The sequence below is a fragment of the Montipora foliosa genome, chromosome 12 (genome assembly GCF_036669935.1).
Source record: "Montipora foliosa isolate CH-2021 chromosome 12, ASM3666993v2, whole genome shotgun sequence".
Taxonomy (NCBI): Eukaryota; Metazoa; Cnidaria; class Anthozoa; order Scleractinia; family Acroporidae; genus Montipora; species Montipora foliosa.
Window position 1 is genome coordinate 2,601,714 of NC_090880.1, and position 11,924 is coordinate 2,613,637.

General features: G+C 39.2%; 1 protein-coding gene across 1 annotated transcript; it reads left to right on the forward strand.

Moving 5' to 3' along the window:
* Positions 1–1,238: 1,238 nt before the first annotated feature.
* On the forward strand, positions 1,239–2,621 carry LOC137980536 (kelch-like protein 2). The gene has a single exon (XM_068827993.1). The coding sequence runs from the start codon at positions 1,239–1,241 to the stop codon at positions 2,619–2,621; it is 1,383 nt and encodes a 460-aa protein (XP_068684094.1).
* Positions 2,622–11,924: the final 9,303 nt, after the last annotated feature.

Here is an 11,924-nt window from a genome sequence, read left to right on the forward strand (position 1 = left end):
AGCACTCTCGTAAAATTTTAGACTCATTTTGCGGTTCGGTAAACTGCACTTTTCACGAGATCATGTGAAGAAGAAAGCGCTCGTTTACTGATTAGTCTAAGCCCTCGTATCAGTGATTAGGCCTAAGCACTTTCGTAAAATTTTAGCTTTCATTTTGCGGTTCGGTCAAATACACTTTTAACGAGATCATGTGAAAAAGAAAGCACTCGTTTACTGATTAAGCCTAAACGCTCGTATCAGTGACTAGGCCTAAGCACTCTCGTAAAATTTTACTCTGCAATCGCTCCAAATAAACATGACCCAGATGAGATAACGATACAATACTAAATCTTGTAATGCATGAGCATCTACTGATGAGGGTAACTCTAAAGTTTACCGCACCGATCGGATCACTTTTGATGAGAAAAGACGCTTCTCTACGCTTCTCTGTGCTTCTCTCTACTTCCTCTTCGTTTTGAAATGTCTTCTTTGAAAGAAATGCAGAATATTGACCGGGAGGTCTTTTCAGAGTTCGTAGAATCCCCGATCAACTTACATTCCTGCACATGTCTACACCGTCGAGGAGTGAATGCAACCCAATGTTTCACTTGCAAATAAATGGTGAGGCGCTTTGGCAGCTGCGGAAACTTAGTTGATAGTTCTAGGCTTTTTAAATTTTCATTTTCCCATTGATTTTATAGGGGGTCAGTACGGAAAAGGGAGGGGGGGGGGGGGTCAGTAAGGGGGTCAGTTGACCGGGGGTCAGTGTTTTGTCGAAACCCAATGAAAACTTGTTCCCAGTGGGATTACTATTTTGGGTCAGTCACGGATCGACTAACCTTCATTGATCTTTTGTAATCACAAAAGGAGTTGTCTTCTGGTTTTCTCTTGTTTTCTCTTGTTTTACTCTTTCTTAATGAAAAGTCGAAATAAAAATTTGTTAATATCCTTACGCATGAACTAAACAAAGTGAGTGCTGAAATGAGGATAAGCATGAAAAGCAAAACCGAACAATTGATCGAAAAAACTAGAATTAGTTGAATTTAAATAATTTCACCTCCAAGCGGATACTCCGAAGTGGGCTTCAGCTCGCTGCAGAGAGAGAGAGAGAGAGAGAGAGAGAGAGAGAGAGAGAGAGAGAGAGAGAGAGAGAGACTGGGTTTGAGGCTGGTGATACCTTGATCAGTCACCTTCTGTATTTTTCCTTTATGAACCATTGTTAAAGTTGACCTTTTTTATTTCTTAACCAACGCAATATCATGTCGGAAAGTTCTGCAAGTATCGACGTGAAAGAATATGTAGAAGCAGTTGCATTCGAAATCGAAGATTTGAACACTTCCGCATCTAATTCCAATATGGCGAACCTTTCACAGCCAATGCCATCAGATCCATCAAAACACTGTCAGGAACTGATCTATCGTCTGGATTCTCTGAGAAGAAAAGAGAGTTTCTTCGATGTAACAGTGTCAGTAAAAGACAAAGAGTTTAAAGCTCACAGACTTGTGTTAGGAGCAGCAAGCCCGTTTTTTCTTTCACTTCTGGTCAGTGACATGAGAGAGGGAAAGGAACAGTTCATCAGGATAGAACTTGAAGAAGCAACGGGGTCAGTCATGGAAGAAGTTCTTAAATACATTTACACTGGTAATGTTGCAGTGACCAAGGAGAACGCCCACGACTTAGTGGCAGCAGCAGATTATCTTCTTTTGCCAGGTTTGAAAACTTTGGCTTGTGACTTTTTGGTGGGAAACATTACAACCGAAAACTGCATGTTCAATTATTACTTTGCCGTCAAGTATCAATGTTTGGAATTAATGGGGAAATCCTGTGAGTTTATTTATTCAAATTTCAGTTCAGTCATGGAAACAGACGACTTTCTGAATCTCGATGTTGAAAAAGTTGTGAAATGGATTTCCAGTGATCATGTGAGTGTTGGCTCTGAGGAAGAAATTTTTAAGGGAATAGTAAAGTGGGTGTCAAACAAGAAGAGTGAACGAGAAAGCAGCTTTGCTGAATTTTTGAGGCAAGTCCGTCTTAAATACATGTCTCATGACTTTCTCTTCAATGAATTGGTCAATGAAGAACTCGTAGCAACAAGCAAGGAGACTTTGAATTTTGTGTTGAGATCCATGAAGTGCATTTTTGATCCCTTCAGTGAAGATTCTGCCAAGCCACCCAGGAAGTGCTTGGAGAGGTACACAGATGTGATTTTTGTTTGTGGTGGCAGGACAGCCTTATGCTATGTACCCCAGGGTGATGTTTGGTATCAGTTGCCAGACATGTTATTTGAACATCAAAATCATGCTGTTGTTCAATACAGAGATAAAGTTTGTATTTTCGGGGGACAGCATGTTGGACCAGGAAAATCTCGAGTAATAGAATACTTTCTTTCTTCTACTAATTGCTGGGGGACAGTTGAAGGAAGACATGAAAGTGATGAGTATTCTTGTTTATCAGTTCTAGATGGTTGCATCTATGCGTTATGTGGTTGTGAGATTATTCTCTATAAGCTTGATGAGAGTTTATGTGAGGTTGTGGCTGATCCACCAACTGTTCGCTATGGAGCTTGTTTAGCCAGTGTTGCGTTGATGCCTAAATTACAACTGAATGAAAAGCAAAAAAGTTCAATTTTTACTGGCCTGTAAGCAGGGTATCGAGTGAATATTTGGCTGCGGAGCCAGAAAGAATGGGGAAAGAAAATGCACTTTTTCTCGCCCCATTCTTCTCACGCAATTCGGCTCGCAACCCACTTACAGGCTGATGAAACTTTATCTTTTTTTGTTTTTTTTCTCAGTTCTGGCGTAGGTCTGATTTACGACACTATTTGTGGTTAAGTCGTGGTATAAGGTACTCGCATTAGAAATCACCGCGCTGTCTAAATTTCCCTTTATTAAAAGAAGCACTAATTGGCTTGGTTGTTTAATTAACATCTGGCAGGTCGTGAGTTCGAACCTCAGGCGCAACAATCCCTTGGGGTTTTTCAATAAATAACCGAAGAAAAAAGAGCAGCTTTTGTGATACTTTGGTCCTCTCTCACGAGAACTATAAACCGGAGCCTCCTTCTGGAGGGATTGGAACTCATGACCACTGCCAACACAGGAGCCCAACAAATGAACACAGTAAGCCCAACAAATTGACCTGCTTCCAACTGAGTGGCTTCAACGCTCAGTAGGTAGAGCATTGCACAGGTATCGCCGCAGAGGGCATGGGTTCGAACCCGTTGGAAGCCGCCTGAACTTTTCAGTTGTCTATTAATCTTCATTTAACCACGGTACAATTCATGAGCAATATAAAAACAATGAAAAATTATAAACCAAGTATGGATAAAACTACGTAAAACTACCTTCGCTATCCTAATATCATAAAATGAAGGCTGCTTTCCATTAATGCCGTGCTTAAAGTAATGGCTTAGATAGCCTCTTTGATCAATCGTTTGAACTGATTGAGGGACTCTCCTTTCCTTAGTTCTAAAGGCAAACTGTTCCACAAAACTGCACCACTAGAACTAATAAAAGCTGTTTTTGTAGTAGTTTGTTCGCAGTTGCGGCGGAACATTACCTTATTCACAGAGTCTCTCAAACAATAACCAGATTCGCGATGGACAAATTTCGAACAGAGATACTCAGGCGCTAGTCTAGGGACTTAAATATCATTGTTGCTCTTTCAATTTGCCTGTGAGAGGCTGGGATTTTTCATCCTATCTTGGATTTCAAATGAATTATTCTCTCTTTCGAACACCACCATCGACTCTTCGTCAATCCGAGACATTAAGGTTAAAGCCACATCTGAAGCCAGAGACCTTGGTATTACACTCGATCACCACCTGTGTTTCAAGTCTCAAATCAACATAGTATGTTAATCAACATATCAATCCCTTGCGACGATCGGGTGAATCAGAAAATACCTCTCTGACTGCAACAGTGAGCATCTAGTTCATACGCTGATTTCATCGAAAATAAACTATTGTAACGCCATTCTTTATGGCCTTCCAGCGACAGAGATCATGAAGCTACAACGACTACGAAACACAGCTGCCTGGATTATCTCGAGCACCAAGAAATTCCAACACATAACACCATGCAGTCCTAAGACAACTTCATTGGTTTCCTGTATAAGAACGGATATCGATTGTATTTAAGATCCTGTCAACAACATACAAAACTTTACATGGTATGGCTCCAGAGCATCTTCTTCACAAGTACAAACCTACACGAACTCTACGGTCTGCCTCTGCAAACAACCTGATAATTCCAAAAACAAGACCTTCTACCTATGGCGACAGAGCTTTCAGTGCCGTCGCACCAAAGCGCTGGAACAGTTTACCACTGGAACTTAAAAACGCTAATTCGTATAATTACTTTAAAGCTGGTCTAAAGACCTTCCTTTTTCGCAAAGCTTATGGACTAAAATCTGAACTCAACATTTTTACCTATTTAAGCCAGCCATTTTCAATTTCATTTCGAATTATTTTATTTCATTTATTATCTTTTCATTTTTTTTGATCAGCCTTGTTAACGCATTGAGATTTATACAATGTGTACAAAGAACGTTGTATTATTATTATTATCAGCGTCCAGGGGCGTATAGTGTCCTTTACGAAAATACGCACTTGCATACTTGATAAATTGGGAGGATTTTTTTAAACGATTTTCTGTTATAAGTAAAAGCTCTCCGGGTCAGTCTGATCACCAGTCCCAAGTTCCCGGTTATTTTGGAAGGAAAGATTGTGATGATGATGTTATAACAGAGTTTGCGTCGTCTTTTTTCTTTGCTTGTAATCCCCCTGTTTGTGTTGTAGTTTGCTGGAAACTTAACAGATGGGTAAAATAAACAGCTAACTACTGCATTTTCCTTCGCATTTATTTATTAAAGTGTCCTTCGGAAATAGTTGAAAATGGCATTTGCGAGACCTTAAATTACAAAATTATCTTCGTACTGTAGTAGTTGAAATCGGTTGTACTACGCATGTAGGGCCTGGAAAATAGAATGTAAGGTCCCATAGGGGACAAGATGCCTGATTCGTTTTACTGCCCCAATTCCAGAAGCAATTTTCTTGGTTAACTTATCAATATGGCTTCACCAAGTAAGCATATCATCAATAAGCACTCCTGATTCGGTGGTAGTAACTCAAGTTGCTCAATAGAAGCGTCACTGATTGAAGGTCTAGGAGAAACTGTTGTTAAACGAGTCTAAAACAAAGTCGGTGCTTGCTACGAGAAAACGATTGGTGAAGAAGATGGAACATTTCACCCTTCAGCTACGCTTAAAGTCTTCTGGACTTAATCAAGTACACTCGCAAGAACTGCTCGGGGTGACAATTGACTGTCAGCTTTCCTTTGACCATCGCTTTGACCATCGTGTGGATGACCTATGCACGAAGTTAGCACAGAGAATCACTGTGTTGCCGAATATTATACGCTCTCTGCCTCTTGATCAAAGGAAACTTTATTATAACGCAATAATTAAGCAGACAATGCAGTATGTCTCAACCGTGTGGACATCCTGCTCTGTAGAAAACATTCAGAAAGTGTTCAGGCTACAGAAACGCTCAGCCCGTGAAATACTGGGTAATGACACGAAAGCGAACAGTGTGAAACTTTTTAAACAATTAGGTTGGGTTCCATTTTATCATAAAGCGAGAATAAATAAGTCAATATTGGTGTACAAACGGATTTTTGGGGAGTGCCCACCTTATTTTATACCGATGCTTTTTAGAAACGTAGACGTGAATGGAAGATCGAGCAGGCATGGTCATTTAAACCTTATCTGCTATCTGCCCCCGATTCAAACGGGAGACTGTGGGTGGAAGGTCTTTCTCAGTATCTACTAGCCGCATGTGGAGTATGTTGCCTGCCCATATTAAAAACCAGTCTATTTTTACAAGCTTTAAAAAATCAATTTTTAAACATTTTATGGACAGTTATAAGGAATTGGACCATTTTATCATCTAATTTTCAAATTTCCAGTTTTGATTGTTGGTCTTGATCCAATGTGTCTCAAATTTTTCATATTTTTACTTTTCATATCGTCATTGCATGTTTTGAAAACGTTTCAATATTTTTAATTTTTAACATGTTATCTTTTTTTTTCCTGTATGTATTTATATGAGCGCCACTAGTTTTCAGTGATTACTGTTGTGTGTTACCATCTACGAATAAAGTTGATTATCATTCGATGGATTTTTATCTTCCTTTTCATTGGCCTAGAGCCCACCACGTGACCTGCAAATAACTGTCTACAAATAATTGTTTTGCTGCAAATAATATTCTGCTCATGCGTAATTGGAACCACGCTCCAGTGTGAAAATGGCAGTTCGCTTTCCTGAGCTTTCAGAAAAAGTTAGATTTAATTGTTGGGAATTGTTAACTCAGTCATCAAATGATAAAATAATTATTGAACTCGGTTATCGCAAAATATCGCGATTTGTCAGTGTCTCGAAGACCAATTATTTGCCTCAGCCTTCGGCTTCGGCAAATAACTGATCTGCTCGCCACTGACAAATCACGACATTTTGCTCAGCCTCGTCCAATAATTGTTAATTCTTCTTCTTCTTCTTCTTCTTCTTCTTCTTCTTCTTCTTCTTCTCTTCTTCTTGCTGTTATTATTATTATTATTATTATTATTATTATTATTATCATTATTATTATTATTATTTACACAGTCTCTGCCTTGACCCAATAAGCATAAATTCAGTTTTTGTCATATTAAGCGTTAAGCGTGAGTTTATTTGCTATGAGCCAATCGCTAACATTTACTAAATCAATGATGAAATGATATATGAAATGGATCATATATGAACTGCGGATATGAAATCAAGTGAAGCTATCAGTCTCGCAGTCATGAATTGCATTTTTTGTGACCTCGCGATACTGGTGGGACGCTCTAACCAACTGAGCTATGAAACCACTGACGTTGGGAGCTGGTCATTTGTGGGTTCTAATGTTCCCGTGATGAATGAATCAATGATGAAATGATATATGAAATGGATCATATATGAACTGCGAATATGAAATCAAGTGAAGCTATGATCCTAGCAGTTATGAACGCAATTTCATATATATTCCATTTCATATATCATTTCATCATTGATTCATTCATCACGGGAACATTAGAACCCACAAATGACCAGCTCCCAACGTCAGTGGCTTCCTAGCTCAGTTGGTTAGAGCGTCGCACCGGTATCGCGAGGTCACGGGTTCAAACCCCGTTGAAGTCCTGAATTTTTCAGGCTTCCCTACGCAATTGCAAAAATTGCGTTCATAACTGCGAGGATAATAGCTTCACGTGATTTACTAAATCGTCGTTTACACAAGATTGGATATTGTCAGCTCGGAAACCGGCGTAGGTTATATGAGTATTATCGGCATAATCCTTGATTGAAAGGTAATTTGGTAGGTCATTAATTAAATATACAGTAAAATTAACAGAAGTTCTAAGATAGTAGCTATAGGGAGTTTTAGAAACGACGACGGCTACGACTACGACATCGCCACAAAACAGTAACATCATTGGTTAAAAGAGCATAAATAATCGTGCTGCACGTGCAGCACGAATTTTAGCAAGTATATTTGCAGTCTTCTGCATAACGACGACATGAAATCACCGAATGTGAGGTTTTGACGACAACGTAAGCATGCAACAGAGAATCTTTGATTCTCTCTTTTCACTCTGAAACCGCTCGTACCAATTTCTTTTTAGGATGCTTTGCCCGTATTGTAGGACGTATCGAACGAGACTGAATAATCGCGAAAGACTGATGATACAGCCAAGTTACATTTTGAGGTGACGCTTTCGTCGACCGTCGCCGTCGTAGATCTTAAGGTCCCTTGTGCCTTGAAGAACACAACAGTTTAATGGGCAGCTCCTAGAGAGCGAGCCATTAACTCTGCATGCGGTTTTCCAAGTATGACAAACCAAGAGTGCGCGTTATCGCAAAGTCCATGATTGTAAAAATAGAGCTGTAACCAGGATAAGACATACTAAAATGTAAAAACGTTCTCTGGTAAAAAAGGTTAAAAAACATAAGCTTTAGGCTATAAGTCTGTAACCTTTAACGAATGAAAAAGTTAGCGCACGAACGGAATATATACGAAATGTTGTGCGAAAAAAAAATTATAAAATTGGAAAACAAAAAGAAGTGTGAAAAAAGCTAAGAGATAAAAAAATGTAAATGAGGTCTAATTACAATAAAATAGAGTATTGCCTAGGCAACGGTTTTGAGTTATTATCTGCGTCGACGGTATTAGCTGTGTGTTTTTCGAACGCGGTAATTGCCTTTGTCAATAACACAAGCATTATTAAAGTCAATGGAATGATTGTTTTGCCATGAATGCAACATTTAAGCCCTTTGTATAGTTCTTCACGTTTCGTTGATGTTCCTTTTTTCGGGTTTGGAAGCATCTTCCGGTTTCTCCTATGTAATTCCAAGAACAGTCTTTACGTGGGATTTTATAAACAACATCACATTGGCAATCCGAAGGTTGTCTTTGGAGACGGGAATTCTTGTTGAAGGGTTCTGAATTGTTTGTTGACATCGAAGATTTCATTGTTACGAAGTAATCACGTGAGAGGTTCGGTTAGGCCACTGATATCAGGGAGGCAAATATAACCCTGGTACGCCCATCCGAGGGTTCGACCCATTTGAAAAACATATATAGAAACCAGTTCTTCTGGTGGATGAACTGTAGGTGGGGGTGGCTTCTTATTGAGAATGTTAGAAATATCAGCCGATGGGTAGCCGTTAGCTTCTTCCGCGGCCCTGACGTGGTTGGTTTCACGTGTTTTTCCTTCATACATAGCTGCTCGGGAGGTTGGATGCCCGGAACAGAAGGATCAAGGCAGTAATGATTTTGTGTTTTATTTCATGATGAGAAGAGAAATCCAAAAATCGGTCTGTATGGGCTGGCTACCGATACACATCAATGACGGCAAGACCATTTCTTCTGGAAATTTAATTTAAATTAAATAGTTTCTCCTTTTTTCACACAAATAAATATATTCTGTTCTTAGATATAGTTAGGGTAACCATAACCAGACGAAATTTGGCCACAATATTAAGTACGTGCCCGTCATAGATTTCTCACATCACATTCTTCCAAAATACCGTTACCATGGCAACGATATATGGCATTTCTTTTGAGCCTTAAAATCATCATAAATTCTCTTTTTTTGAAAACAATGGGACGGTAAAATCTTTCGATACAACGTTACCTGGTAACGTTAGAAACAATCTCTAAAATACTTAAAAATAAAAAAAACTTCGTAGGCCAGCTTTTTTAAAAAATATTTCTCTAACTTTTTTTTGACCTTAAATGTCAGGGTGTGGATTGAATAACAAACTGGGAAAACCGTTTTCATCTTTGTTTCGGATGAAATGGACGTGGATGCTTCGGAAAAATTACCCAAAAAGGAATAAGTTAAAATAACAGAGAGATCGCTATTAGAACTTTCATTTACTCATGTAGTCACAAAATATTTGGCTCTCTTACCTACACAATACTTTACCCTTGTTGAAGGAGGCATCTTGAGTTATTTGCAGCGCAGGTTCCTTTTCCAATGTTTTCGCAAAGGTCAGCGTGTGTCGCCAGTTGAAACGTTCAGATTCCATAAACCACCAAGCGAAGATTATTTGGTGAGGTGGAAGCTGATTCTTCTACACAAATCGCTTCTCAGGAGCGATAGGAGAGAGTCAGTCAGCTTTTTGCTTCATGTATTTCTTTATGCCCGTCCTGACATTAGTAATGTTGCAAGTCAGTGCGACGTTCACCGCGCATATTAGGGAACTCAAGCAAGGACGACGGCCACGGCTACGAGAACGTCGTCTGAAAATATTATTTTCTGTTAATGTAATAATTTTGCGATTACTCCAAGTCGCTCGGCATGGAAAGTGTGAGTCCACATTCCAAGAATAAAATTGGTGAGAACGGTGTGGATGTTGAGAGAGAAAATTGAAAATTTGTCGTCAGGTTCCGCGTCCTCCCTCCACATGACTTCAAATTTGATCATTTCACGTCGCTGTCAAGACGAGAACGGCAAAGAAATGAATCAAAATGTCGAGCTCACGTGCAGGCTGTGCAGAGCTATTGTTTTTGCTAAACCCATTGTTTTGTGGCGTTCTCTTAGCCGTCGTAGTCGTCCTTGCTGAAGGTCCCTATCAGTTCAACATCACTACACCTGGTTGTCAACAGTTTTTGCGTTCTATCCATTACAGATTTACTATGAACTGTAGTGAACTGCGCGTGGTTTTTGGCAAAAACTACCGTGATTGGTTGTCATTTAATTGAATGCTGATTGGTTGGTCATCTGAAAATTGGTTTCATTAATAGACAGTCGTCAAATCCCACGGTACACCTTTTTTTTAACCCCCCTCCCCCCCCCCCCCCCAAAAAAAAAAAAAATTACATACGCATTGTTCTCGTTTTCTCTTTGGAGATGCTCATGTTCCAGGCGAAATTGCAAACAATGATTATGCAAAGTTTTGGAGGGGGTAAAAGATATATATTATAGGATTTGAGAAAGTAGAGAATAAAAGGGCGCGTTCGATTGACCCTATTCCGGAATAAGAATACGTGGAGTGATGATTAAAACGGTATGTTTGGCACGTTTTGAAGTAGCAAGGATAATAAAAATATGTTAAAAATAGCATTTTAGCAGGTGTTTGACAATTTTAATGTGAATCTCTGTAAAAACGAAGGATTTTAAACTTACATTCCATGTATTCCTATTCCGGAATACGGTCAATCGAACGCGCCCAAACATTTTAAAAACTACACGGCTTACTGATACTCTATATTTGTTTGTGTGGTTATGGAAGGGATTTGCATCATGAACATTAACTCGATTTTTCCGTTCGATTCCAAAATAGAATCTCTTTAGATCATCGAAAGAAAGACATTGACACAAGTTCCTTCCTTTTTCAGTTATTTAAATGGCGCATCAATAGCCTATAAAAGTCATACGTAATAGCTCAGAAAACGCTCAATCCCGTTCCCGGAAAAAGAAATGCTGATACGTATGAAAAGTACATTAACTCGATTTCTCCGTTCGATTCCAAAATAGAATCCATTTACATCGATTATCAAAAGAAAGACACTGACACAAGTTCCCTCCTTTTTTCCTTGTTGTAAAAGGGCATCAATAGCCTATAAAGGTCATACGAAATAGCTCTGAAAGCGCTCGAATCCGTTAGCTGAAAAAAAATTACTGATACATATCAAACATTCAATTAGCGTTCAGGATTGTTTGGAACGGGAAAATGGTTATTAGGGTTATTTTGAGTATTCTGGGAGCTGGTCGGGTTAGTTTATTTGGTTGACTGTAGATCAATGAATTCTCGATGGCGACAAGGTTTTCTCTGTTGTGGTTGCTTTGATTACACGGCGAACAATGAACTTTGCTATCTATATAAACAAATAACAGGCTGCCACTCTTTTTTGGCCAGCAAGTCGTCTTTTGTGATATATTTAAAATGCACACAAAGACACTACAAAGGCTGGATGGTGTTAAAAATTCTTAAGAAGTGCAGAAAGGTGGAAATTCAGCGTGATGAAGTTATTTTGCGTTTTCTCTTTATTTCACAGAAAGTGTCTCGGCGAAAAAAGGCTTTAAAATTAAGTACAATATTGTGCTGAAGTCTGCGTATATGTCATCAGACGAGTCCGCGACTGATAGTGGTGGTATTCGAAGAGCTTGAAAACGAAGAAGAATGGATGAGGGAAAACTAAGGAAGTTCATTGACAAAGAGGCTGCCTTGGGGGTCAACTCAGTTCGAAGAGCAGATGAGATCTTTGGACAGAAAATCGTTGCGCAAAATATCCGTCTAGGCGGCATCTCTGAGGACAAGATAACAACATTCAGAAAACGTGTCAAAGCGTCTTGCCCCGCAAGATGCACTGCAGTGAAAAATTTGCGCTGTTCCACAATGCCAAAAACTCGGTAACATTAACGCT

Excerpts from the sequence above, each read along its gene's own strand:
- LOC137980536 (XM_068827993.1), top strand. The coding sequence starts at position 1,239 with ATGTCGGAAAGTTCTGCAAGTATCGACGTGAAAGAATATGTAGAAGCA.